General features: G+C 45.7%; 2 protein-coding genes and 1 non-coding gene across 3 annotated transcripts; all 3 read right to left on the bottom strand.

Moving 5' to 3' along the window:
- Positions 1 to 1,994: 1,994 nt before the first annotated feature.
- On the bottom strand, positions 1,995 to 2,098 carry LOC112643276 (U6 spliceosomal RNA). Its single transcript, XR_003125752.1, has one exon. It is a non-coding gene; the product is annotated as a U6 spliceosomal RNA (small nuclear RNA).
- Positions 2,099 to 9,767: 7,669 nt separating this feature from the next.
- On the bottom strand, positions 9,768 to 14,003 carry LOC112642864 (T-cell surface glycoprotein CD1b-like). Its single transcript, XM_025420652.3, has 6 exons — positions 13,708 to 14,003; positions 13,237 to 13,512; positions 12,372 to 12,650; positions 11,872 to 12,150; positions 11,433 to 11,526; positions 9,768 to 10,230 (listed from the first exon to the last, which is right to left on the bottom strand). Exons 1-6 carry the CDS (start codon positions 13,769 to 13,771, stop codon positions 10,209 to 10,211), a joined length of 1,014 nt encoding a protein of 337 aa, XP_025276437.1. The 5' UTR covers positions 13,772 to 14,003; the 3' UTR covers positions 9,768 to 10,208.
- A 6,821-nt stretch (positions 14,004 to 20,824) lies between these two features.
- LOC112642863 (T-cell surface glycoprotein CD1c-like) lies at positions 20,825 to 25,098 on the bottom strand. The gene is given in 7 exon segments (XM_025420651.3): positions 20,825 to 22,230; positions 22,356 to 22,446; positions 22,774 to 23,052; positions 23,266 to 23,544; positions 24,517 to 24,783; positions 25,037 to 25,079; positions 25,081 to 25,098. Coding segments are annotated over 7 exon segments (999 nt in total). The 3' UTR covers positions 20,825 to 22,208.
- Between the last annotated feature and the right edge of the window lie 393 nt (positions 25,099 to 25,491).

The raw sequence follows: 25,491 nt of genomic DNA on the forward strand, positions 1-25,491 counted from the left end.
AAAGCAAAGAAGTCCTGGGAGATGAAAGTCAGCATTTGGGACCATGTTTTCCCTGACAGGCACCTGCCATTCCCAAGAGTGGCACCCAGGAGGTCAAGAAGCTGAGCAGAGACTTCCACAGAGTCAGGGGCTGAAGGAGACAAACACTGGAATTTAGGTCTAATTGGGAGAGAAGCCCTGGTAAACAGCACAGACTCTAGGTTGAGACCCTAAAAGCCTACATTCTAAAGCCTTCTATTCAAGGGGTGCAAGTGAATCAGAAATAGAAAAAATAGAGCAGACCTTGTAGGGACTGAAATCCATACTTGAATGATTGCAATTCCTGGTTCGAATAGGGTCAACTGACCCTGCTACCCCCAACACTAACTGCCACATTGAGTGCAGAAAAGGGCAAATAAATCAAAATAAATGCTTATTGTGTTGGATAAATTTAACTTTGAATTTATTTAAAATGTTAACTTTACTCTGTGAAATATATTGAAATATACAGCAACTGTAGCACATAAATCAGGAGAGGGACAGATGTGGTAAAAGTGTTCTGGGATCATTGCGCTAGCATGAACTGGCAAAATGCCAACTTATAATACATTTGATAAGCTTCAGATGGAAATCAATGTTTCTGGAATAACCAATAAAAGCATTATAAAAGACCGTGATACCAACCAGCCTAACTGAGGAAAGGATCTAAGTTTAAAATACTTACTCCAAAAAGTGGACAGGGAGGCAGGGAGGAGGAAGAATATAAAAGAGACCAGAGAGGAGGCAAACAAGAGCAAGATGGCAAAGGTTAGATTTAAACCCAAAATCTCAGTAATAATCCTGAAAATAAGTAGACTAACTAGAAGACAAAGATTGTCAAACTGAATAGAACATGAAGATATCATATCCTGCTCATAAGAGAAATACCAGGAAGGTAAGTAAACAGAAGATTTGAGACTAAAACAATGGGAAAGATACAGTCTGACAACACGAGTCACAAGGAAGCTCGTAGAAGGCTGACATTTAAGTGGTGACAAAGTGGCCACACAGGCAAGGGAGCGGGGCCTGTAAAGGAGGAAATTCATCACGGAGAAGATGTAACATTTCTAAACTCCTTCACATCTAAGCCTACGTTCTCAAAATTATAAAGCAAAACCTGATAGAAAATATTTTCAAATGTATAATAATGGTAGATATATATTTTTTAAAGATTTTTATTTATTCATGAGAGACACAGAAAGAGAGAGAGAGGCAGAGGCACAGGCAGAAGGAGAAGCAGGTCCCATGCAGGGAGCCCGGTGTGGGACTCGATCCCGGGACTCTAGGATTATGACCTGAACCGAAGGCAGATCCTCAATCACTGAGGCCCCCAGGTGCTCTGAGAATTATTTAAGTATACCTTTCTGAGTGACAGAAAAAGCAAATCGGCAAGTATATTTAATATTTGTACAGCACACTTAATGAGTAAGACTCAGCTGATACACTTAGAATTCAAGAATTTACCAATATAAAAATATATATTCTTTTCAAGTGCACATGAAACATTTATTCAGATGAATGGATGAAGAAAATGTGGTGTATATACATACAATAGAATATTACTCAGCCTTAAATTGAACACCAATAAAAAATAAATTTATTAAAAAAAAAGACAATTACTCAACCTTAAAAGAAAGAATCTCGTCATTTGTGACAAGGATGAGCCTAGAAGACATTATGCAGGATGGAATAAGCTAGTCACAGAAGGACAAAAACTGAGTGACTCCACTTACATGAAGCGCTGAAAGTCATCAAAACCCACAGGAGAAGAGAATGGAATGGTGGTTGCCAGGGATTGGGGGGGAGGGGGAAATAGGGAATTTTTTTTTAATGCATGTAAAGTTTCTATCATACAGGATGAATACATTTTCCAGATCTGCTGTACCTCGTGCCTACAATTAACAATATGGTACTGTGCACTTTAAAGTATGCTAAAGAAGGTAGATTTCATGTTAAGCGTTGTTGTTTTATTTTTTTTTAATATGGAATGCTTCACTAATTTGCATGTCACCCGTGGGCAGGAACCATGCTAATCTCCTCTGTATTGTTCCAATTTTAGTATAGTACTGCCAAAGCCATCACAAATGTTTCTTTTAATAGAAGCATAGATGACACACAGTGTTACATTCATTCTAAGTGCACATCAGTTATTCAACAACCGTATACATTTTCTCATAGGAAGTGTTCTTAACACACACACACACATGAACCCACAATTAGAAGGAAACTTTTGTAGGTGACGGCTATGTACATATGGCTGTACTAATGTACCGTGGATGTGTGCATGTGTCCAAGCTCATCAAAACGTATATAATAAATGTGTGCAATTTTTTGTGTATCAATTATACCTCAATGAAGCTAAAAAAATGATAATATATTTGTTCATGAAGCTATGTGAATAAATTTTAAAAGTTTAAAACAGTACAAAATGTTTTTTGACAACTGGAAGTAAGGTAAAAAAAAAAAAATCAATGATGAAAGTAGAACCAGACATTAGTCCATGTCTGGAAACTCAGAAATACAAATTCTAAATAACTAATGATGATGAGAAAATATATCGAACTGACAAATTCGATGCAGCTTATCAAACTTTCTGATATGCAGTGACATCCATGCTTAAAGGGAATTTTTATTTTTTCTTTATTATTTTTAAATTAATTTATATTTACTTCTTTGAGAGAGACAGAGAAAAAGAGAGAGAGTCGGGCAAGGTGGAGGGAGAGAGAGAATCTTACACAGGTTCATGCCCAGGTGGAGCCCGACGCAGGGCTTGAGTCCCTGACCCTGTGATCATGACTTGAGCCAAAATCAAGAGTTGGAAACTCAACCAATTGAGCCACCCAAGTGCCCCGAAAAGGGAATTTTAAGACTCGGAAGCACATATAAGAGAATAATGACTGAATATAAATTACTTAAGCACCTACATTAAGAAATTAGAAGTATAATGTAATATTATGGTTTATAATAAGAAATACATATTTGGTCTTTATTCCCATTTCTGGCACAGAGCTCCTAAAACCCTTGAATTCCCTAAGTGGTAAGAGTACTTGTTATGCTAATGAAGTGACTTTTGGATTGCACCTAACCCCTGGACCCAACCCTATGATTGGAGGGTTGGAACTTCCAGTCCCACTGCCCCAGGCCCTTGGGGAGGAGAGAGAGGCTAGAGGTTGGATCAACTGCCAATGGCCAATGATTCAATCAACCATATTTATGTAATGAAGCCTCCATAAAGACCCAGAAGGACTGGTTTAGAGTGCTTCCAGGTTAGGGAACACATGCAGACTCAGTGGAATGGCACGCTTGGAAAAGACATGAAAAGAAGCTCCAGAGTCTTTCCCATACCTCATCCCATGCATCTCTTCCATCTGGCTATTCTTCCATCTGAGTTATATTCTTTTAAAGAAACTGGTGATCTGGTACATAAGATGTTTATCTGAGTTCTTGGAGCAAATGGGAAAAAGGACAGTCTCTTCAATAAATGGTGCTGGGAAAATTGGACAGCCACATGCAGAAGAATGAAACTGGACGATTCTCTTACACCAGACACAAAGATAAACTCAAATGGATGAAAGACCTAAATGTGAGACAAGAATCCATCAAAATCCTAGGGGAGAACACAGGCAACACCCTTTTTGAACTTGGGCACAGCAACTTCTTGCAAGATACATCCATGAAGGCAAGAGAAACAAAAGCAAAAATGAATTATTGGGAGTTAATCAAGATAAAGAGCTTCTGCACAGCAAAAGAAACAGTCCTCAAAACTACAAGACAATCTACAGAATGGGAGAAGATATTTGCAAATGACCTATCAGGTAAACGGCTAGTATCCAAGATCTATAAAGAACTTATGAAATTCACTACACAATAAACAAATAATCCAATCATGAAATGTCAAAGACATGAACAGACATTTCTCCAGAGAAGACCTACACAAGACCAACAAGCACATGAGAAAGTGTTCCACATCACTGACCATCAGGGAAATACAAATCAAAACCACCATGAGATCCCACCTCACACCAGTGAGAATGGGGAAAATTAACAAGACAGGGGACAACACATGTTGGGGAGGATGTGGACAAACACTCTTGCCCTGTTGGTGGGAATGTGAACTGGTGCAGCCACTCTGGAAAACTGTGTGGAGGTTCCTCAAAGAGTTAAAAATAGATCTGCCCTATGACCCAGCAATTGCACTGCTGGGGATTTACCCCAAAGATACAGATGCAGTGAAACGCCGGGACACCTGCACCCCGATGTTTATAGCAGCAATGTCCACAATAGCCACACTGTGGAAGGAGCCTCGGTGCCCATCGAAAGATGATGGATAAAGAAGATGTGGTCTATGGATACAATGAAATATTACTCACCCTTAGAAAGGATGGATACCTACCATTTGCTTCAAGGTGGATGGAACTGGAGGGTATTATGCTGAGTGAAGTAAGTCAATTAGAGATGGACAATAATCACAAGATTTCACTCATACGTGGAATATATGAAATAGTGAAAGGGACCAAAAGGAAAGGAGGGGAACTGAGTGGGAAAAATCAGAGAGGGAGACAAACTATGAGAGACTTCTAACTCTAGGAAACAAACAAAGGGTTGCAGAAGGGGAGGTGGGCAGGTGGATGGGGTGACTGGGTGACGGGCACTCAGGAGGGCACTTGCTGGTATGAGCACTGGGTGTTATGTTATATGTTGGCAAATCGAACTTCAATTAAAAATATAAAAAATAAAAATTTTAAAATTAAAAGAAATTTTTAAAAAAGGAGCAAATGGATCAAACCCAAGGAGGAGGTCATAGGAACTTCCCATCTATATAGTTGGCTGCTTAGAAGCACAGGTGATCACCTAAATTTGCAATTGGTACCTCAAGTGTGATGTGCAGTCTCGGAAGGACTGAAAGTCTGACAGGTGGGATCTGATGCTATGTCCAGGTAGACAAAATTGTGTTGAATTGTAGAATTCCCCACGGGTGTCAGAGACTTTCTTATTCGGTTTGTGTGTGGGAAACCCCCTCCCCCTACACATTGGAATTTGGTGATCAAAATACTTATTAACAACAAATTAAATGCAAAGAAAATACCTCATTTTATGGCACTTCATGTTATTGCACTTTGCAGATACTGTATATTTTACAAATTGAAGGGGTTTTGGCATTTCCACATTGAACAAGTCTGTTGGTGTCATTTTTTCAGCAGCATTTACTCACATGGTGTCTCTATGTCACATTTTGGTAATTCATGCAATATTTCAAACGTTTTAGTTATTATATTTAAATTGTTGCACTTGCATGATGAAACTCTAATAGATGTGGAGTTGCTTCTTATGAATGGGCAAAGAAAATGCTTTTTTGAGATGTTCTTCACCCCTAGTGAGGATTCTGTGAAGATTGTTGAAATGACAACAAAAGATTTAGAATATTTCATAAACTTGGTTGATAAAACAGTGGCAGGATTTGAAAGGATTGACTCCAATTTTGAAAGAAGTGCTACTTCAGGTAAAATATTATCAAACAGTAGAATATACTACCAAGAAACCATTCATGGGGGGATCTCTGGGTGGCTCAGCGGTTTGGCACCTGCCTTCAGCCCAGGGCGTGATCCTGGAGTCCTGGGATCGAGTCCCACATCGGGCTCCTTGCATGGAGCCTGCTTCTCCTTCTGCCCCGCCCCTCCCCGTGTGTGTGTGTGTGTGTGTGTGTGTGTGTGTCTCATGAATAAATGAGTAAAATTTTTTTAAAAAAAAAGAAAAGAACCCATTCGTGGAAGGAAGAGTCAATTGGAGCAGCAAACCTCATTGTGGTCTTATTTTAAGAAATTGCCGCAGGCACCTCAGCCTTCCGGAACCACCATCCTCATCAGTCATCAGCCTCCAACATGAAGGCAGACCTTCCACCAGCAAAAAGATTACTACTTGCTAAAAGTTAAGATGATGCTTAGCATTTTTTAGCCATAAAATATTTTCGATTAAGCTATGTACATTTTTTAGACATAATGCTACTGCAATTAATAGACTACAGCATACTGTAAATGTAACTTTTATATGCATTGGGAAACCAAAACATTAATTTGACTCGCTTTATTATATTTGCTTTATTGCGGTGGTCTGAAAGTAAGCCCACAATATCTCTGGCATATGACAGTGGAAGGCAGGAAATGATAAAATTATATGCTCATAGAACCAGCAAAGCCAAAAGTTAGTTTTTGAAAAGTTTATACAATTGATGAACCCTGTAAATATAAGAAACAGAAAGAACAAACAAAAGAGGGAACAAATTTACAAGATATTGTAGAAAGATGATAACAATGATATGAATATTATGAACAAGGTGGTAAGAAACTGGATTGGATAAATCCTGGAAAAACACAACTCATCAAAGCCGACACAAAAAGAAAGAGACAATTTGAATAAACCTACATGTACTTTTAAAAATTAGCAGTGAAACTTAAAATCTCTCCCATACCAAAAAACAAACAAAAAACCCCCAAAATATTAGACTTCAATGATAAATTTTACCAAATACTTAAGGAAAAAGAAAATAACACAAAACTCCCTGAGAATAGGTACAGAGAAAAGATTTCTCAACTCATTTTATGAGGCAAAAAATCCTGACAAGGAAATTATAAAAATTAAATGAACAAAATATTATAAGCAAAATACTTGCAAACTGAATCCACATACATACATTATGACAAGATGATTTATAGGAACATAATTTTATTTTACCATTTGAGAATCAATAAGTGTGATTCATAACATTCAGGCGAAAAAGGATATAAAACATCTTGTCATGTCAAGAAATGCAGAATAAGCACCTAATAAACTTCAACAACTATCCATAATAATAATGACTAGAAAAAGTTTTTATTAAATTTGAAAAAATGTCCTTAATCTGATTTTAAAAAAAAAAAAGTAAATTGGAGCACACAGCAATTATCATAACTAATGTTAACTCCTGGATAATTCTTATCTAATAAAAGTAAAAAGATGAAGGGACACCTGGGTGGCACAGCTGGTTAACTTTTGACTGTTGGTTTAGGCTCAGGTCATGATCTCAGGGTCGTGGGATTGAGCCTCACTCATGACTCCGTGCTCAGTGAGGATTCTCTCTCCCTTTGCCTCTTCTCCTCCTCCCTACCCTCTCTCTCTCTTGCTCTCTCTCAAATAAATAAATATTTTTTTAAAAGACGAGAATGTCAGCTCTCAATAATTCTATGCATCATTTTTCCTGGAGGTCACAATCAGTGTAATTGGGAGAGGAAATACAACAAAAGATGGAAGGATTAAAAAACAATTAAAATTTTCAAAAAAAAACAATTAAAATGTTCATATTTAGAGATGTCAGAAGATTATGTATAGAAAATCCAAAAGGATCTACAGATAAAATATTAAACTGAATAAGTTAACTAAACTTGGCTACTGGAAGCAAGGTGAAACTACTTTAAACATATTTTTCAAAATAAATAAATAAATAAATAAATAAATAAATAAATAAATAAATAAATAAATAAATAAAATAAACATATTTTTCTATGTTAGCAGAACTCACACACACACACGTACACACATTCTCACACAAAAGGAGTTGGAAAGTCCTTGTGTTTGACACTAAGGATCTAATTCTGAAGGCCATTCACCCAGAAGTCATAGTTAAATCATAGAAGCATTAATTAAGGTTTTCCAGATAAGGACAATCAGAGGAAAGTCATAAACCCAAGAAACCACGTCGGAGGGATGACTTGGGGAAAGGAGGAGACAAGGAGGGTAAATAAAAAGTATAAGAAGAAAATAAAGGAGCCGATGCAAGACATCAGAGATCATGGGGTATTAGAATTTTCAAGCAACTAAAGTTCTAGCCCAGCCAGTTCAAAGGGAGAAATGAAATATATTAGATCCTTAAATAACTGTTTTTATTTGTTCTACTTTATTTGTGAACTTCATTCCTGGGTCAGCTTTACTTCTGGAACAAAACTCCACAGCGATTTCGAGCTTTGAAGACATTGTACCACCCCGACCAAGAGAGAGCCTCTTCTTCCTCAACCACCAAATAGAAAGTCAAGCTTCAGGTGGTTTGGACCAAATTAGGTCACGTGTGCACCATGAACCGATTATTCTAACTAAGCAGGGGGATGGAATTCTGTTCATTATCGTACACCTTGATTCTCATCTGGAGTCAGTTTTGCCCCATAGGAGACATTTGGCAAGGTCTGAAGATGCATTTGGTTGTTAAAACTGGGGAGGTGTCACTGGTATCTAATGGGTAGAGGATGGAGATGCTGAACATCTTAATGTACAGGACAATTCTCCATAACAGAGAAAGATCTGGCCCAAAAGGTCAATAGAGTGAATGTTGAGAACTATTTAGAGACGGTTTCCTCAAACTTAATTGTACATCAGAATAATCAGAAAGGCTTGTTAAAAATACAGATTTCTGGTTCTCATTCCTGGATTTCCTGACTCCATAGGTCTAGGGTAGGCTGCTTTGCTCACAAGCTCAAAGGTACCATTCCAGCTGCTGATTCATAGTCCACACTCCAAAAAACACACTCATCAGAGCCCCGGGTGATAGCTGAGGCCGCCTCTGCTCTAAGGGAAGGTGGAGTTTAACGCATCCTGGAAAATTCACCAGCTCTGATAACAGAGAGGGGAGGAAGCTGTACATTTATTTCAGCCATCTCCTAACCTTCCTCAATCCTGAAATTCATATTCTCCTCAAATTTCCAGTTGGGAGAACTGTTTTCAGTACCTTTGGCTTCTCCAACGTCTCTGCTCATTCTAGTCTCCCTTCCCAAAGTCCTATAACAAATACCCTCAAATTCTCCCCTTCCTCCTCCTGCTATTTTAATCAAACTGAGTTTGGTTTTTTTCTTAAATGAGGTTTCTAAAAAAACTACGGAATAAGCAAAAGAATCAGCAAACGTAAATCAAAATACAACTGAATTGCTATAGCACAGATATTTTTTGAAAGCCCTCTTGAGTCTTTCGAGTGAATATTTAACAGCCCACCTGCATCATCATCATCCCTCCTCCATCCTGCCTCTCTTTCCCACTGGAAATGTGAGGAGCAGGATCCCATCCAGATGAAACTCTGCAGATGGGCTAAATCACAGCGCGGACACAAGCGATTTCCCATAGAAGGCTTCAGGGCAGAAAAGAGTGGAGCATGGTATTTTTTTGCTAAGTGAGAAATATCTTAGAAAGAAGAAAATCCAGAATCTCAAGGAAGGGGTTGGGGATAGGGAAGGCTATAAGTTTGGAAAAGACCATTAATGAGGTAATTCTATCAACTCAGACTATTTCACTGAGCAAATGCTTGTGCACGGAAGAGCTCATGCATGCTAGAGATTGACCTGAAGCAGGCCTTGCTCTCAAGGAGTTTGCAAGGAAAACGAGCAGAAACCCGGAAATAGCTCAATGCCAGGGGTACAGAGTGAAGTGACACCAGACAAGGGAGAGTCACTTCCACTGTAGCACTAAGGAAGGCTTCCTGGAAGAAGAAGCGTCTCAGCTGCGCCTCGACGGTCAACCAGGTAGAGTCGGAGACATTATGGTAAACTTGCTCAGCATCTCTGCGAACGCAACCTTCCCAGCATAATGATACTTTGCCTACTTGACAAATGACATTTCAGCAGAAGCAGAAAAAAAAAAAAAAAGGTCTAACATCAGAAGCCAAAAGGACATCACCAGTAAGTGGTATATAATATTTCTTTTTTTTTAAGATTTTATTTATTTATTCATGACAGACACCGAGAGAGAGGCAGAGACACAGGCTGAGGGATAAGCAGTCTCCATGCAGGGAGCCTGATGTGGGACTCGATACTGGGTCTCCAGGATCACGCCCTGGGCCGAAGGGGGATGCTCAACAGCTGAGCCACCCAGGTGTCCCAGTATATCATATTTCATTTATTTTGAGACACATTCTCTCCCACACTCATGTGTAGGAAGTCAAGGAGAATCCTACTCTTGATACCACCTCATAATAAACTCATGGTTTTCTCTTATTTTCCTGTTAGAGCTAGTGATTTGCATTACATCCTATAGGAACTCTGATACTATTGAATAGGAGGATTATTCAGTGAAATAAGATGCTATCGACCCCTCCCCGGCTCCCAGAGCTGACAACTTGAATTTGTGGGCTTCCGAGTGCTTATCCCAAATGGAAGAAGAGTTCATGAGATGGCGAGGGTTCATGAGATACTCTGATAGGACCTGTGAAGAACACAAGCAAAAAATAACTGCAGAGTTGACGCTCGTGCTCCCATGCTCATAGCAATGATATACACAAATCGCCAAAATGTGGAATCAGCCCAGGTGTCCATCGACGGGTGAATAGTAAACACCCTGTGTCCTGTTCGTGCAATGGAAATCATGACTCGGCCTTGAGAACACAGGAAATTGTGACACGTGGATGAACCATGAGGCCTTGTGCTGAGAGGAATAAGCCAATCACAAAAGGACAACGCATAAACGTATGACTTAAATGAGGTCCCCAGAGGTGTCAAATTCCTAGACAGAGTATAGAATAGTGGGGAGCAGGGGCTGGGGAGGGGTTGTTCAATGTGTACAGAGTTCTAGTTTTCCAAGATGAGATGAGCTCTAGAAATTGGTTGCACGAACATGTGAATGTCCATACTTCTAAGGGTAGGTTTTAGGTCTTATGACGAAGGTTTACCACCATGGAAACAATAGATTTACATAAAGACGATGGGACTGGGGAGTAAGGGAAGAGGGTCTGGTGGAAAGACTGAGGTAATGCGATGCAAATCGATAAAATGGTAGAAGGAGTGGATGTGTAGACCAAAAAAAAAAAAAGATTAAAAATAAAAACTCTTTTTAAATATTTTTATATTTTTAATATTTTTATATTCCCCAAATGAATGAAAATGGGGATATTATATTGGGTAATATAAAAAATATTAAAGAGTTTTTATTTTTAATCTTTTTTTTTTTTTTTTTGGTCTACACATCCACTCCTTCTACCATTTTATCGATTTACATCGCATTACCTCAGTCTTTCCACCAGACCCTCTTCCCTTACTCCCCAATCCCATCGTCTTTATGTAAATCTATTGTTTCCATGGTGGTAAACCTTCGTCATAAGACCTAAAACCTACCCTTATAAAATATAAAAAATAGTGAAAGGGAATAAAGGGGAAAGGAGAAAAAATGAGTGGGAAATATCAGAAAGGGAGACAGAACATGAGAGACACCTAACTCTGGGAAATGAACTAGGGGTGGTGGAAGGGGAGGGGGGCGGGGAGGGGTGACTGGGTGATGGGTACTGAGGGGGGCACTTGATGGGATGAGCACTGGGTGTTATTCTATATGTTGGCAAATTGAACATAAATAAATAAATAAATAAATAAATACTCAAAAAAATAAAAATAAAATAAAAATAAATAAAAACTCACCAGCGCCTCCAAAGCCAAAACGGAAGACCTATCAGAAAGATCAAGACGGGCAATATTACTGCCAAAGATATCAAGCCGATGGAGATGGAGTTTCCTGGAAATTAGGAAAGGACACAGGAAGTCACTTCAAAACCCGTTCTCTGATTCTTCTCGCCTTCCTTTGCCTGCTCCTGGGGTACACTCCCTCCATCCCTCCCTCTGCCTCCTTCTATCTCTCCATCCCCCTCTCCCTCCACCCCTTTCTTCATCCCTGCCATCTCACCCTGTCCCCCTCTGTCCCTCCCTCCATCCTTCCCTCCTCTTCCCCTACCCCTTCCGTCGTTAAGCCCCACCCTCCTCTACTCTCCCTCTCATCTGTCCAGCCCTGCTCACGGCCAGCACCCCCTGGATGCTAGTGGACCCACTCCCTATGCCCAGGGGGGCCCCAGCCTCTCCTCACCCCAGTGGAGGACCATGTCCTGGCCCCCTAGACTGCTGTGCTTCACCCGGCAGGACAGGCCGGCTGCCTCCTGAGCTGCCACGTCCAGGGTCGCTCGGAGATACCACGTGCCGTCAGCATGGGGCAGGACGTCGCCTCGCCGGGTGCCCTGCTGCTCCTGTTCACCCCGCATCCACGTCACCCACACAGGCTTGGGGTAGAAGCCGGAGACGTGGCACACCAGCTGCAGCCGGCCAGGCCCGGGGCTGGGGCCAGCGGACAGCCAGGCCTCGGGTCGTACTGGGGCAGGAGGCAGCAGGGAGGTGTCAGACGGTGACTCTGCTCTAGAGCCCAGGGATTGGGAAGCTCACAAGTTGGGACAGGGACCCCTTCTCCTCCTTTGGAAGCCAAATCGATTAAGCCCCTCTCTTCCCAGGCACCTGCTACTCTTGAATTTAAAACAAGTGGTGGGAACTGGAATGGAAAAGCCTCTGGGGGTGGAGGCCGGGGACAGGACTAACCTGGCCTCCTCAGCTCTGCCTTCCCAGCGTCGAGGAGGCCCAGGAGAAACCGAGGGCAGGTTTCAAAGAGGAGCTTCTCCGCGATATCCCGGATGCCTTCATACTGAAGGATGAGCTCACAGATGCGCTGCGCCCTGCTGCCGCCCTCCGGGGCGGGCACACAGGAGTGATTCTTGAGGCTCAGGAAGTCCAGGCCCCCTAAGGCTCCCCGCAAGAAGCTCTCCGTGCCCCTGTCGGGGTGCAGCTGACAGCCTGCTACACCCTGGATCTCAAAGGGGTCTGGATGGAAGGAAAATAGAGAAAAAATTATGAAGAAGCAAATGAGAAAGAGATGGGGGAAGAACCTGGGATTTGGGATTCGGGAGATGCGAAAGGTCTAAGGTGTCAAATAAGGGGCCAAAACCTCATTACAGCAAGCAGGGATTTTTCAGAAGGCTGAGACCCGGGGAGGCATGCACGTCACTAATGGTAGAGACGCAGTTGTGCTAATGCATGTGGGAGGAAGGGAGGGGGGCAGAGTGCGAGGGCTGGGGTGAGCCGTCCAGGGGGCCCAGGAGGGGGACCGCGCGGGAGGTCCCAGGAGGGGCAGTGGAGGAGGAGGTCACCCGGGCTTCGGGGCAGGGGAGTGGGGCTCCTTGCTGGGGTTTGAGGGAGCAAGTCGTGCCCAAGCCAAGCAGGAGATGTTAGAGACGGCAGCAGGAAGAACCCGGAAGGCTGTGCGGGGTGTGGAGTCAGAGCGAGCACCTGCTTCCGAGATGGAGCGCGGGAGGGCAGGTGGGCGGGAGCTCCCAGGGAGCAGCCGCCTGGAGCAGGGGGAGAGAAGGCCCTGGGAGCCCCCTCCTCGACCCCAGAGGCCTGGACTCACATTGCATCTGGAACTCCGGGGCGTGGTCCTGCACTTCCAGGATGAACCCGGTCAGGTAGACCTGGATGATCTCCTCCAGCTCGACCATCTCCTCGTCACTGAAGTTGCCCTTGGACCAGGGCTTCAGGAAAACCGCCCTGCCAGCGTCGGCGTCCCAGCCGTGGATCTGCACGTCGCCCAGCCACCCCGAGCCCTGGTTCTGTGCCCAGCTGCTGTTGGCAAAGGACGAGATCTGGATGACACGGTACGAGGTGGGCCCCTGAAGGTCTGCAGGCGCTGGAAGGGCGACAGAGGGGCAGGGGAGAGGGACAGTCGGGGCCCATGACACACGGAGAATTGGAACCTCTGGGTCCCGCAGAGAGCCCGAGACAGGAGTCTCCAGGGCCTTGGCCCCTGCCCCCCTCCGAGAGCAGCCCGACCCTCCCTGGCTACATCCAGACACCGCCCGGGCAGGTGCAGCCGGGTGCCCACCTGCCTCGCCGCCTCCCCCCGGGTACAGAGCCGTGGGCCACAGCAGCAGCAGCAGGAGCCGCATCTCCCCGGACAGTGGGCTGCCACCCTCGGCCGCTGGGCCCACCACTTCTTCGCCCCCGGCACACAAGAGCTGCACCTCCCACAGCCCGAGCCTCCCACTCACTCTCAGTTCCCCCCAGCCTGACTCTAGCGTTGATTTTCTTATCTCCCCGGCCTCCAGCTGCTTCCTGTCTTCGGTTCCCTTCGTACTTAGCGCCTGGGAAGACGCCCAGTGTGGTTGGAAGGTCACTTCGCCTGCCGGGTCTGCACCCCTACAACCTCCAACAAGAGGGGGACGTCAGACAACTGCTGGGCTAGCTCCACTCTACAGGGATGCTTCGGGTCCATCCACGCGGCTCAGCCTTCTCCCCGCCTCGTTGCTCGGGCCCTGTGTCCTCACCTCCCGCAGCGTCCACACTGGCCCCCGTGGCTCATCTCACGCCTTTGACTCGTCCCTCTAACCCACATTCTCATTTCTGGGCAGGGCGGTTGGGTTGGGGGAGGTGGTGTATGCTGACCGTCACTCACACCAAGGCCAGCGAACACCACCCCACCCGACTGCGGTGCTACAGATGCAGAGCCCAATGCAACAAATACCGCTGTGCGTGATGCAAGCGATCAATCTCATGCCATAGCCAGTTTTGAGGGTAAAAATGACATCTTCTACCAGCGAATGGTCTCCTTTCAGTCGCTCTCAAGCTTTGGAGCACGGGGTAACTAACCTTGAGGTCCGGAGAACTTGGGGAGTCAGTCAAGCATAGCTCTCTGTAGAAGGTTCACAAGCAATAGGGCCTCCTCCTCCTCCTCCTCTGGCAACATCCCTAAGGTCAACATTTTGGCCTTTGTGACACCAAACAAAAGATTACTAGGTGAGCAGGGTGCTTGTCGCTTTTCACCAAATGCTCAGAGGTGCTAGTCCTAAGATGCCATCCCCCGTCTTCTCTGGGATGCCCCTGGCAGGCTGCAACAGTACACTGAGCATCTTCTGAGTGAAATATTTGGACTCTAATCAATATTAGCTGCAAGGATGATTCTTTGATTTTTCTCCAATCAGGAAAAAAAATGACAATTTTGCATAGATCTACATACCGTCTAGCAGAAAGGTGGTGGTAAATCATTCCAAGCATAAGGAGCCTTCAGTAACCGATCCATTTATGTAGATTAAAAAAAAAAAAAACGCAAAATGAGGATTGTAACGATCTCTACGCCTGGAAATAAACAGCTCCCGGTGTTAAGAGCAGCCTTTATCCAACACCGATTGCAAAGTCCAAATTGCCAAGTATGTAAGTCAGAACAATATTCCTGGAATCCAATACCTCCTACAAGCTAATTCACTTTTTAGGTCACAGCCAGAGGACAGCAGAGGCTTAACGTTACTTGACATTGTCATTTTTTTTTTCTTTGTAAGCCTTGAGTTTGAGACAGAGCGCCCAAGACTCGGTTGGGTGTGCTGGCAATTCGCTGGCATGCACCAGTGTTAAGAATTTAGGGGTGTGTGAGCATAATGAGCAGATTAATTCTCCTACGTGACTAGTATTCCACTGAGGGCGAGGTGGCGGCAGGAGAGGCAGTGCCGGCGGCCGTGGCGGGGAAGCCAGCGTCAGCGTGAGCACCCACGGTTCCTGGAGCTCACTCAAAGCCCACGTGAGAACTACAGGCTCCGTTGCAGGGTCAGCACCTGACAGGTGTTCTTGTGCCCCCCTCCCCTTGCCCCCGACACTGTCGCTGTCACCACCACCACCCCTGCTCCGTGCAAACCAGACCTAAGGCGTGGATGCAAGAGGCACACCCGGAGCTTGGTTACACAGCTACTCCACGCGCAGGCTGTCGGCCTCCTCTCCCGAATGGCCCAAGCCTCCAAAACCAAACGCCGGGGGGGGGGGGGGACACACACAATCTTTCGACGGCCGGTTAACGCTGATCAAGGAGCTCAGAAGACAGGGTCCCCCCTTTACGGGTGAAAAGAAGAGAGAACAGGATTAACAGGTGAAAACTCCCCTCTGATTCCTTCCTCCAAGATCCCAGAATTAGAAATACAACAAATATCCTCAAATTCTACCCCAAGAGCAAAGAAGAGAAGCGTCTTGGAGCCAATCATGAGATTTCTGCAGACGCGGGGCCAGCAGGGGCCCCTCCAGCAAAGCACAGGCGGCCTATGAGTTGGCACCCAGCTGGCATCTGGGCTGGGAGCAGCCCCGGGCTCTCAGCAGCCACAGGAGATGGAGCCGGGCAGCCCACTGAATTGCTCGAATTTCGTGATTTCTTTCTTTTTTTTCTTTTTAAAGATTTTATTTATTTATTCATGAGAAACACAGAGAGAGAGAGAGAGAGAGAGAGGCAGAGACACAGGCAGAGGGAGAAGTAGGCTCCATGCAGGGAGCCCAACGCGGGACTCGATCCCGGGTCCCTAGGATCACGCCCTGGGCTGAAGGCAGCGCCAAACCGCTGAGCCACCCAGGCTGCCCTGAATTTCATGATTTCAACCAAAGAATGAACGTCAACAACAGACCCAAAAATGGCAAGTGTGCCTTGACCTACTTGTTCGTTTATGAGCTCATTCACTTATCCCCCAGGTACCGATTGAGCACCTCCTGTTTGCACGTGTGGCGGCTCAGCGCTGTCTCATCACTGTCGGAATTCCGACCCCCTGTCCCAGCGTATCCCAAACCTGGAAGTCAGTTCACAGACTCGCTGTTAAGCTCAGGAACCTTGATGGGCTTGTAGCCCGGGACCCACAGACTCGTAAGAGTCAGAAAGAACCTTAAATTTGAGCTCTGAGGGGTATTTCCAGGGACAATGAACCCTGGCCTCCCCCGGACTAGGTCACAGAGGTTTAAACGTTTGAGACAGACTGGAAAACCCACTGCATCTTTGCCTTCTTGGCTTTCAAACCAAACTGCATGTTTGTGGGTTTCGTATTTTTGTTTTGCTTTATTTTGCTTCCTAACATGACTCTGTTCCTGTAGGTTCACTTTGGTTTCTGCCGTTGTCTGTCTTTTAAGAGAGCACATGGTGGGGTCCCTACAACCCTTTTATCGGAAGAGCAGACGGAGGTCCAGGTCTGTCTGGATTTCAAATTCAAATGTCAAATTCTAACTTACTATTTTCTTGCATTTGCTGTTGAAGAGGAGACTTCTGTTACCACATTTGTCATTACTTTGTAGGCGATTTTTCTTTCCAGAGATTTTTCCATCTTTCCTTTCGTTCTTTTCCAAAGTGGGACATCCTATACTTAGACTCCGGAGTTTCGCATTATAGTGCGAATATCTAATTGCTTATCTGTTTTGTTGTTGGGGCGAAACACAATATAGAATTAACTGTTTTATTTTTTATTTGTTATTTTGTTTTTGAAGAACATCTTTATTCAAAAGAATAACTGTGTTAAAGTGTTCCCGTTCGGTGGCGTTTAGTACATTACACTGTGGCACCACCACTAGCTCCAACAACTTCCAAAACATGCATATCACCCCAAAAGAATATCCCATACCCGTTGCCCAGTCCCCCCGCCTCATCCCGCCCCCGTGCCGATTCTCTGTTAACTGATAATCTTCCTAATATTTCAAAGGACTTACCTATTCTGAGCATTTCATATAAATGGAATTACACGGCATGAGCATGTTTGTGTCTAGTTTCTTTTACCAAACGTCGTATTTCTGAGGTTCACCCACATTGTATTATTTTTTCTTTCCTTTCTGTGGCTGAATAATGTTCCGTTGTTTGAGTCTACCACATTTTGGGTCACCATTTTTTCACTGGTGGATATTGGGGTTGTTTCTTCCTCTTCAACGTTGCTGTGAACGTCTGCATACAAATGTTTGTCTGGATATCTATTTTTTTTAATTTTATTCATTTATGAGAGACACAGAGAGAGAGGCAGAGACACAGGCAGAGAGAGAAGCAGGCTCCATGGAGGGAGCCCGATGCGGGACTCTATCCCAGGACCCCGGGATCATGACCTGAGCCAAAGGCAGACGCTCAGCCACTGAGCCACCCAGGTGTCCCTGAACATCTATTTTCAGGATATATCTAGGGGTGAAAAGTCTGGGCCAAATGGTTAATTCTATGGTTAACCTTTTGAGGAACTGCCAAACCATTTTCATGGCAGATGTCCCACTTTACATGCCCCCTGGTGACATAAGAGAGATGGAGTTTTAGATAGTTATTATGTTCGACGTAAACACGAATACATTTTTAAGATAGGTGTTTCTTTACTGACTTAAAAACAAAATGAATGTGTCTTTTAAAAAAACATAATGAAAAATAAATAAAAAAATAAAAATAAAAAAACATAATGAGAATAGTGGCTTTGTAGGTTTTTAAAATACCTTTTGTCATTCTCTTTAACTTCTGACTTAATAGAAGGCAGCTAAATTTTCATATCTCCTTCCAAATAAAATCTGATGCGACATTACATGCCCATAGTCTCTGGAAAGTGATGTACACTAAAATATCATCATAGTGTTGTTATAAGAATAGTCTTGAGCTCACAGAGCCTCCGGAAGGGGGCCAGGGGCTCCCGGGTACACCTGAACACACCGTGACAATAACTGGCCTAAATGTGGTGTTTCTTCTGGGGAAATGCAAAGGTGTTGTACCTTCTTTATTAGTTAAAATATTTCTACAAAGATATATTCTCCTAAATAACTATCTCATTACGCTGAGATAACCAAAGACAGAATAAGTATGAGATTTTTCCCATTTATGTACCAGTCTTCAAGAGAATGAATTGTTTGTGTAGCTTCCCAGGTAACCAATGAGTCATTTTTTTTCTGCAATAGATGCACGAACGTCAACGTGTTTGCAATGGCAAATCGAACTCCAATTACAAAAATACAAAAAAGAAAAGAAAAGAAAAGAAAAGAAAAGAAAAGAAAAGAAAAGAAAAGAAAATGATGGACTCTGTCCTAGCCATTGTTTTCTCTGAGTCCCATTTGTGACTTGGGATCCTTTCCATGTCAGCCTGCTTCTGAATTCCCAACACCCCCTCCTCCCTGAGCTCTCCATCCCTTCCTGGTGCAGCAGAGCAGCTCCAGACTCGGGTACAAACTCTGCCATTTCCCCCCGGCTCTCAGGTCCCTTATAACGGGAAAATATGATATGGAAGCCATACGCCGAGACCCGGCTCAGTCTTGGATTCTGGGCTTTGTAAGTGGCTGACCTTTTTTTTTTTTTTTTTTAAGGAATAAACATGTTGGAGAAGTCCAGATAGACGGAGTGGTAGCCAACGCTGACAAGGCTGCAGAAAGGAGCTGGTGGCCGTGGGGTTGGGCAAGTGGCTCCACAGCAAGTCCGAGCACACAGAGCAGCATCTGGGAGCACAGTAGCCCATCAGTGTCATGCAGAGGCTGGAACATCGATGTCACCAGCAAGACCATTGTGAAGAGCGACCATTACCCCAGGGATCTGGCAGGTGTAAGGGCTGGACCTCATGGTGTTGGCCATTGTGTGTCCAGCGCAGCCCAGAGTGGCTCTCAGTTCACGTGGGCAGACTGGGTGCCGGCCTGGGTCGAAACACTGCTGTGGGATTCTTGACAACACAGTGTGACCCCCAGAAACCATGATGCCACCGTCACACCCTGTCAGGAGCCCAGGGCTTTCTTGGGAGTCCCAAGAGCTGCTGAGCATCTGCACAAGGATGACCTCCAGAAGCTCTCGCCCTTGACCCAGGTCTGATGTCCCCGCCCCGGCCCTCCAGTCCGCGTGAGCGCGAAGATGCACCCAGGAACAGAGTGGGCCAGTAGGCACCCACAAGGAGCTCTCGCATCTTTGACACCTCCTACCCTTTCTTTTGGTTTGCTTTTGCTTAATATTCTAGAATCTCTCATTCCTTCCAGGCTCTTCAGATTTTAACAACAGAATTTCTGGAGGAGCTGTTTCCATACTGCATACTGTTGTGCTTTGCTTTCAATGACTAGGAACTGAGACTCTTGTTGGTTTTATTTATAATGTTACAACATGTCTACGTGGAGCAGGACACCCCAATGGCTGGGTGAGGGGCTCAGCACATCCTTTCCCCCAAATACCAGGGATAATACTGGACATAATTTTCTAAATAAACCATTTCAGAATTCTGGAAAAAGACCAAAGGCGTGCAACAGATGGAGAAGCACTTTGTTCAAACATTGCCTTAGCGTCAGCAAGAGCAATGGGGTGACTGAACACATGGCTGCTTCCTTCCATCCCTGGTGTGATTGTGGAGACTGAGGACCTGTAGTGTTGAGGCCACCAGAAGCATAGACCCAATGTGGAACTCCACAGAGAAGCCCTATGCCCAGGGAGCTTGTAGGAAACAATAGCAAAGGGTAGCAAGAGTCAAAGTTCTACATGTCTGCTGCCTACAGCTGCAATTCCACTCGAAGCAAAGAAGAGAGCAGCTGAAATTTCATAGACAGTGGGGAAGTGAGTCATCCACGGTGGACCTTGATGAGCTCTCGAGTACTCCTAGAGACGCAGAAGGTTGCACACAAACTAAGGAGAGAGCAAAGCAGGCCACGGTTACCTGCTTCTTCCTGGTCAGACGTGAAGCTTTGCGCAAAGTAGAAGCCAGGGCAGGTCTGTAAGCTGCTTGAATGGTGAACGTGCGCTCCAATCCACACGCGTCCCCCCAACAAAGGGTGTAAACCTTACCTCCTTACCTGTTTGACATGTTGCTAAAACACACAGTTCAACCAAGTGAATCTGAAGATGTCTTGGCTTTATTAAATCATTCATGAATGGGGCGGCATCCCATCTAGGAAGTAGAGATAGGAGTGACTCAGAGGAAGGTGGGACAGAGGGAGGAAAATAGGAAGGGAGGAGAGAAAAGAGATCTTACAGTGACCACTTTGCAGTGTAGACAAAGACCCAAGTATTATTTTGTACACCTGGAACTAATATAATGTTATATACCAATTGTCACCTCGATTAAATAAAAAAGAGAGAGAGAGAGAGCAGGGCAAACGTCAGGGCACCCAGAATCCACAGAATTAGTCCAGGCAGGTAATGGAACAAACAAAGCAACTTTATTCAAAGAACCTCAACCTAGAAACAGAACAAATAACCATCAAAGAAGAGGTGAATGAAAAAAAGTGCTTTATTCATACATGCAATCAATTGGGCAATAACAAGGAATGTTGAGTGACCTACAACCATATGCTAGGTTGGGGGGAAAACACCTAGATACAAAGAGTACATACAGGTGATTTCATTTTAATAAAAATATAGAAAAGAAAAAAAAGAAAAAATACAGAAAAGACAAGTGTAAGCTTAACTATAACAGTAAGCATGCCAGTAGTTGCAGGGGTGCCCCGTTGACAGTTTAGCTGCAAATGGGTGCAGAGGTATCAGGGTGATGGGTTGTGCTGCATCTTGATTGTGGTCTTGCTTGCATGGTTGTACACATCTTTCAAAAAGAGCGGAACTATGCACTTAAAACTGACGCATTTTACTGTACGTAAATGTAGAATTTACGTACAGTAAAATGCATCAACTTATCTATGGAACTGATTCAGAATTCCTAAAAAGAAACAAAACGACGTACCCAGGACGAAGGACGTAGACGGAAGAAGTAGGCATTGTACCTCCAGGCTGGGGGGTACGGTCCCCACCGATTTACGGGTGCGTGTGCCTGTCTCAGATTCAGTGCTTGACAAGTATTGAGCTCGTGAATGAAACTTAAAGGAAACAAAATCCAGATGAGGGTGTCTGAGATAGATAGGGGCTTGTCTTCCACATGCATCCCTTGCCTTGATCCCATCCTAATGCTGGGGACCAGTTCTCTTTTTCCTTTTTGTTAACCATCGAGAAACACGCCTGCTCCCCTGCCCTGCAGATGTGGCCTGTTCAGTCTCTCTTCTTGTTTAGAGTAAGTTGGAGAGAGTTGCCCCATTGTATTTACAAAGTAAGCAGGGCAAGGAGCAAAGCTGCACTTACGTGTTAGGGAGAAAATGAGGGAGCTAAAGAAATGTGGGCTTTCTGGGCCGGGGACACTCTGGAACGTGAAGGGAAACGTCAGTCCTCCCAATACTGCAACCACGTCAGGAAATCGAACTTGGATATGGGTTATTTGGGTTTGACTCTCACTGAGCATATGTTGCACGCAGGAAACGCACCTTCGTCTCGGTCATCGTCCCAAAGGAGCTTGCACGTTGGAAGGGGAAGAAAGACCTGAGTAACGGCGTGCGGGGTAGAAGCGAGGTGCCCGTGTAGCAGAGCTGAAGAAGGGCTTCCCAGGTACGGACAAGGGAGCACCCTGGAGGCTGTGAAGCCGAATGGGCTTCAAAAGCGCAGGACTATGGACCAAACGGAGATTACAAGCAAGGTGTCCCATACGGAGTCACAGAACTGAGCTAGTTTGTGTGAACAAGGGGTCATAACGCAGAAACAGGAAAAAAAAAAATTACACGGAGGGTGGAAAGAAGGGTATCATCAGTCTGTTGTCCGAGGCTCCCGAGCCGCTGGGGGAGGCATGGTGACGAAGCTCACGGGATGTCCTGATAGGAGCTGGGAAAGAGAGACGGGAGACACTGGGTGCGCTGGAGGTGGCGCGGTCAGGACACGGACGCTAAGACAGGTGGAAATGGAACGCGAAATAAGGTAGCGGGAAGAGAGGAGAAAACGGAACTCACCAGCGCTTCCGAAACCACAAGGCAAGGACTATGAGAAGCACTAGGGGCACCGTCACGGCCAGCAGGATCAAGTACATGGGGACGTGATGTCCTGTGGGCATTGGAGAGACACACGGGTGTCGTGGGTGACCCACCGCCAGTTCTACTCCATCCACACTGACACATACATTGGCTACACGCACCATCTCCAACCAGCCCGGTCGCTGTCCTCACACCTGCTCAGGGAAAGGCACCCATCCCTCCCCAAGTCCCTTACATCTGAGGCTCCCTGCGCTCCATCCTCACATCCTTGAAATCACTTGTATTTCTTCCTTCCTGCTGTTACAGGCCCTACTTCTGGCCTCCAGAAACCGTCCTCTGCCCCAGCCTCTAGGCTCAGGAACCCCCGTCGCACACCTCCAGACCCCGTCTTCCTCACCCCAGTAGAGAACGATGTCCTGGCCCCCTAGACTGCTGTGCTTCACCCTGCAGGACAGGCCGGCCGCCTCCCGGGCAGCCACGTCCAGGGTCACTCGGAGATACCACGTGCCGTCAGCATGGGGCAGGATGTCGCCTCGCTGGGTGCCCTGCTGCTCCTGCTCGCCCCGCATCCATGTCACCTGCACAGGCTTGGGGTGGAAGCCGGAGACGTGGCACACCAGCCGCAGCCGGCCCGGCCCGGGAGCGGGGCCCGTGGACAGCCAGGCCTCGGGTCGCACTGTGGGGAGCATGAAGCACATTCAGAGGGGGGCTCTGAGACACAGCTTAGGGCTTATTAACCACATCGGCACGTGCGTATTATCTTGCTTTAGGAACATGAACCCAGCAAACCTTGTCCCTCTTGAACTCTTCCTTATTCCAACTTGGATAGGGACGGTGGGAAGGGGCAAGAACTGTGTAGAAAAATCTTAGAGGAAGGGGCTGTACGAACCTTGCCTCTTATAATCCACCTTTGCTGCATCGAAGAGACCCAAGACAAATCGGGGACAGGTGTTCGTGATGAGCCTGTACACTATTTCCTTGATGCCTTCGTACTGGTTTATGAGATAACAGACGCTCTGGGCTTTGCTATCAGCTCCTGGAGATGGCACCAGGGACATGTTTTGGAAAGTCACAAAATCTGATCCTTCATAAGCTGACCGCAAGAAGCCTTTTGAAAAGTCACTGGAACGTAGCTCACAGCCACCGACCACCTGTATTTCAAAAGGATCTGGGAAGAAGGAGAAACAGATTTGTGGGGAAAATTGAGAGAAATGATATAGGAGTTTTATATAAAGCATCCTGATCTTGGAATGTGGGCTGAGTCAATTTAAAAAAAACAATACTAAATAAATAAATAAATAAATAAATAAATAAATAAATAAAAATAAATAAATAATAAATAAAAATTAAATAAAATAAATAAATTCAAATAAAAAAAACTAATACAACTTGGGAAGCTTGGATGGCTCAGCGGTTGGGTGTCTGGAGCTGCAAGGTCCCGTGACGTGGGCCTTGAGGGTTGTCCCCCGCAGGGACCCTGCTTCTCCCTCTGCCTGTGTCTCTGCCTCTCTTTGCAGATGGAAAGAGGTGAAAATAAAGAAGGAAGCTATGTTGAAACAAATACAAGTCAAAAGGAACAAAATTTACAAAGAACCACACAGGAAGGTGGCCGTCGAGACCGTTGTCCTTTCAGTGTCCAGGTTGCTGGGCCTGTGACGGCTTTCAAGCATTGGTTTAAATACCCCTGCCCGTCTCTGTATGTTACCCACCAACACACTTGGTGCCAAGCGTGTGTTGAGGGACTTTCTCAAGTGCATGAATATATGAATTATAGGGTTGTCAAGTTGTGGACATAGACTTGGGGAGACACCCAATGGGGGAAGAGATTATACTTTAAGGGAGTCAGGCGCAGAGGGGGACGGTTGTGTGTGTCCATGTTTTAGGCCTTAGAAGGGAAACCACTGGGGAAAGATGAAAATGCACAAGAAAAGAGGAATCTGAGAAAGTGAGAGTCTACGACATCTTGAGGAGTCGATATCTGGAATGACCCCCAAGAAGTTTATGCACAAAAATTTTTACAGTGCAGCAGGAATAATGGGCAGTGGTCCAGAAGGGGGTGAGGATGCTCCCCAGAAATCGGAGAACCTCCTGAGGGGGGTTCCCTTAGGAACTTTCCTAATTCCCTTAGGATTGAACTTACACGTGAAGTGCAGTTGACTGACGTATTCTTGGGCCTCCCGGGTTAATCCAATGAGGTAGACGCGGAACAGCAACTCCAGATCTAGGAGTTCCTCGTCGCTGAAGTTGCCCTTAGACCAGGTGTGCAGGAAAATGATGGTGCCAGAGTCGGTGTCCCAGCCGTGAGTCTGCATGTCACCCAGCCACCCTGAGCCCCGATGCTGCACCCAGGACTGATTGACAAAGGATGAGATCTGGATGATAGTGAACACGAGGTGTTCCTGGATGGCTGTGGGTAGTAGAGGGGTAGCGGGTCAGGTAGAGAGAGAGACAGGGAGAGACAGAGAGACAGAGACGGGGGGGGGGGAGATGAGCTGTGACTGGGTTGGTGACTGGTCCCCAACTCACCACCATCCCATCAAGGAGTAAACAGGACCCCTCCGGGTGTGAGCACTCTGGTGACCTGAGAGTCGCTGTCTGTATTGGGAGCAGCTGGGATGTCCCACCAGGCCCCAGGGACTGGGCGGCCGGCGAGCTCTTACCTTGCGCATTGTCACCCTGCAGGAGAAGAGCGGCCAGCAGGACTACACTCCAGAGGCAGCATGTCACCTGCAGATGCTTCCCCGCTCCCTGCCTTCTCAGCAGAGCCTGCCCCAGCACTTCCGTCCTGACTTCCTTCTCGCACCAGGACGCCGTGCTCCTCCCCGCAAGCACCCATTGAAACAGAAGACGGTCTGTGGCTCCCTCAACCTCCCACTCATGCTCTCGTTTCCCCTCCAGCTCAGATCAGCAGTGGCTCCTGCCTGGTGGCCCGCTGCTCCCATATCACCAGCCTCTCCACTGCCGGCTTCCCTCCGCGAGCCCTGGAAGGTCCCTGCACCTGTCGGGGCCTCGTGTCGCATGGCGACAACCACAAGACACACACTGCAGTGCGTCGCCCAGCCTCACTCGTCCTGAGAGATCAGGGTTCCGGGTTCTCCATGCGGCTCTGCCTCAG

This window comes from Canis lupus, chromosome 38 (assembly GCF_003254725.2).
Source record: "Canis lupus dingo isolate Sandy chromosome 38, ASM325472v2, whole genome shotgun sequence".
NCBI classification, from domain to species: domain Eukaryota; kingdom Metazoa; phylum Chordata; class Mammalia; order Carnivora; family Canidae; genus Canis; species Canis lupus.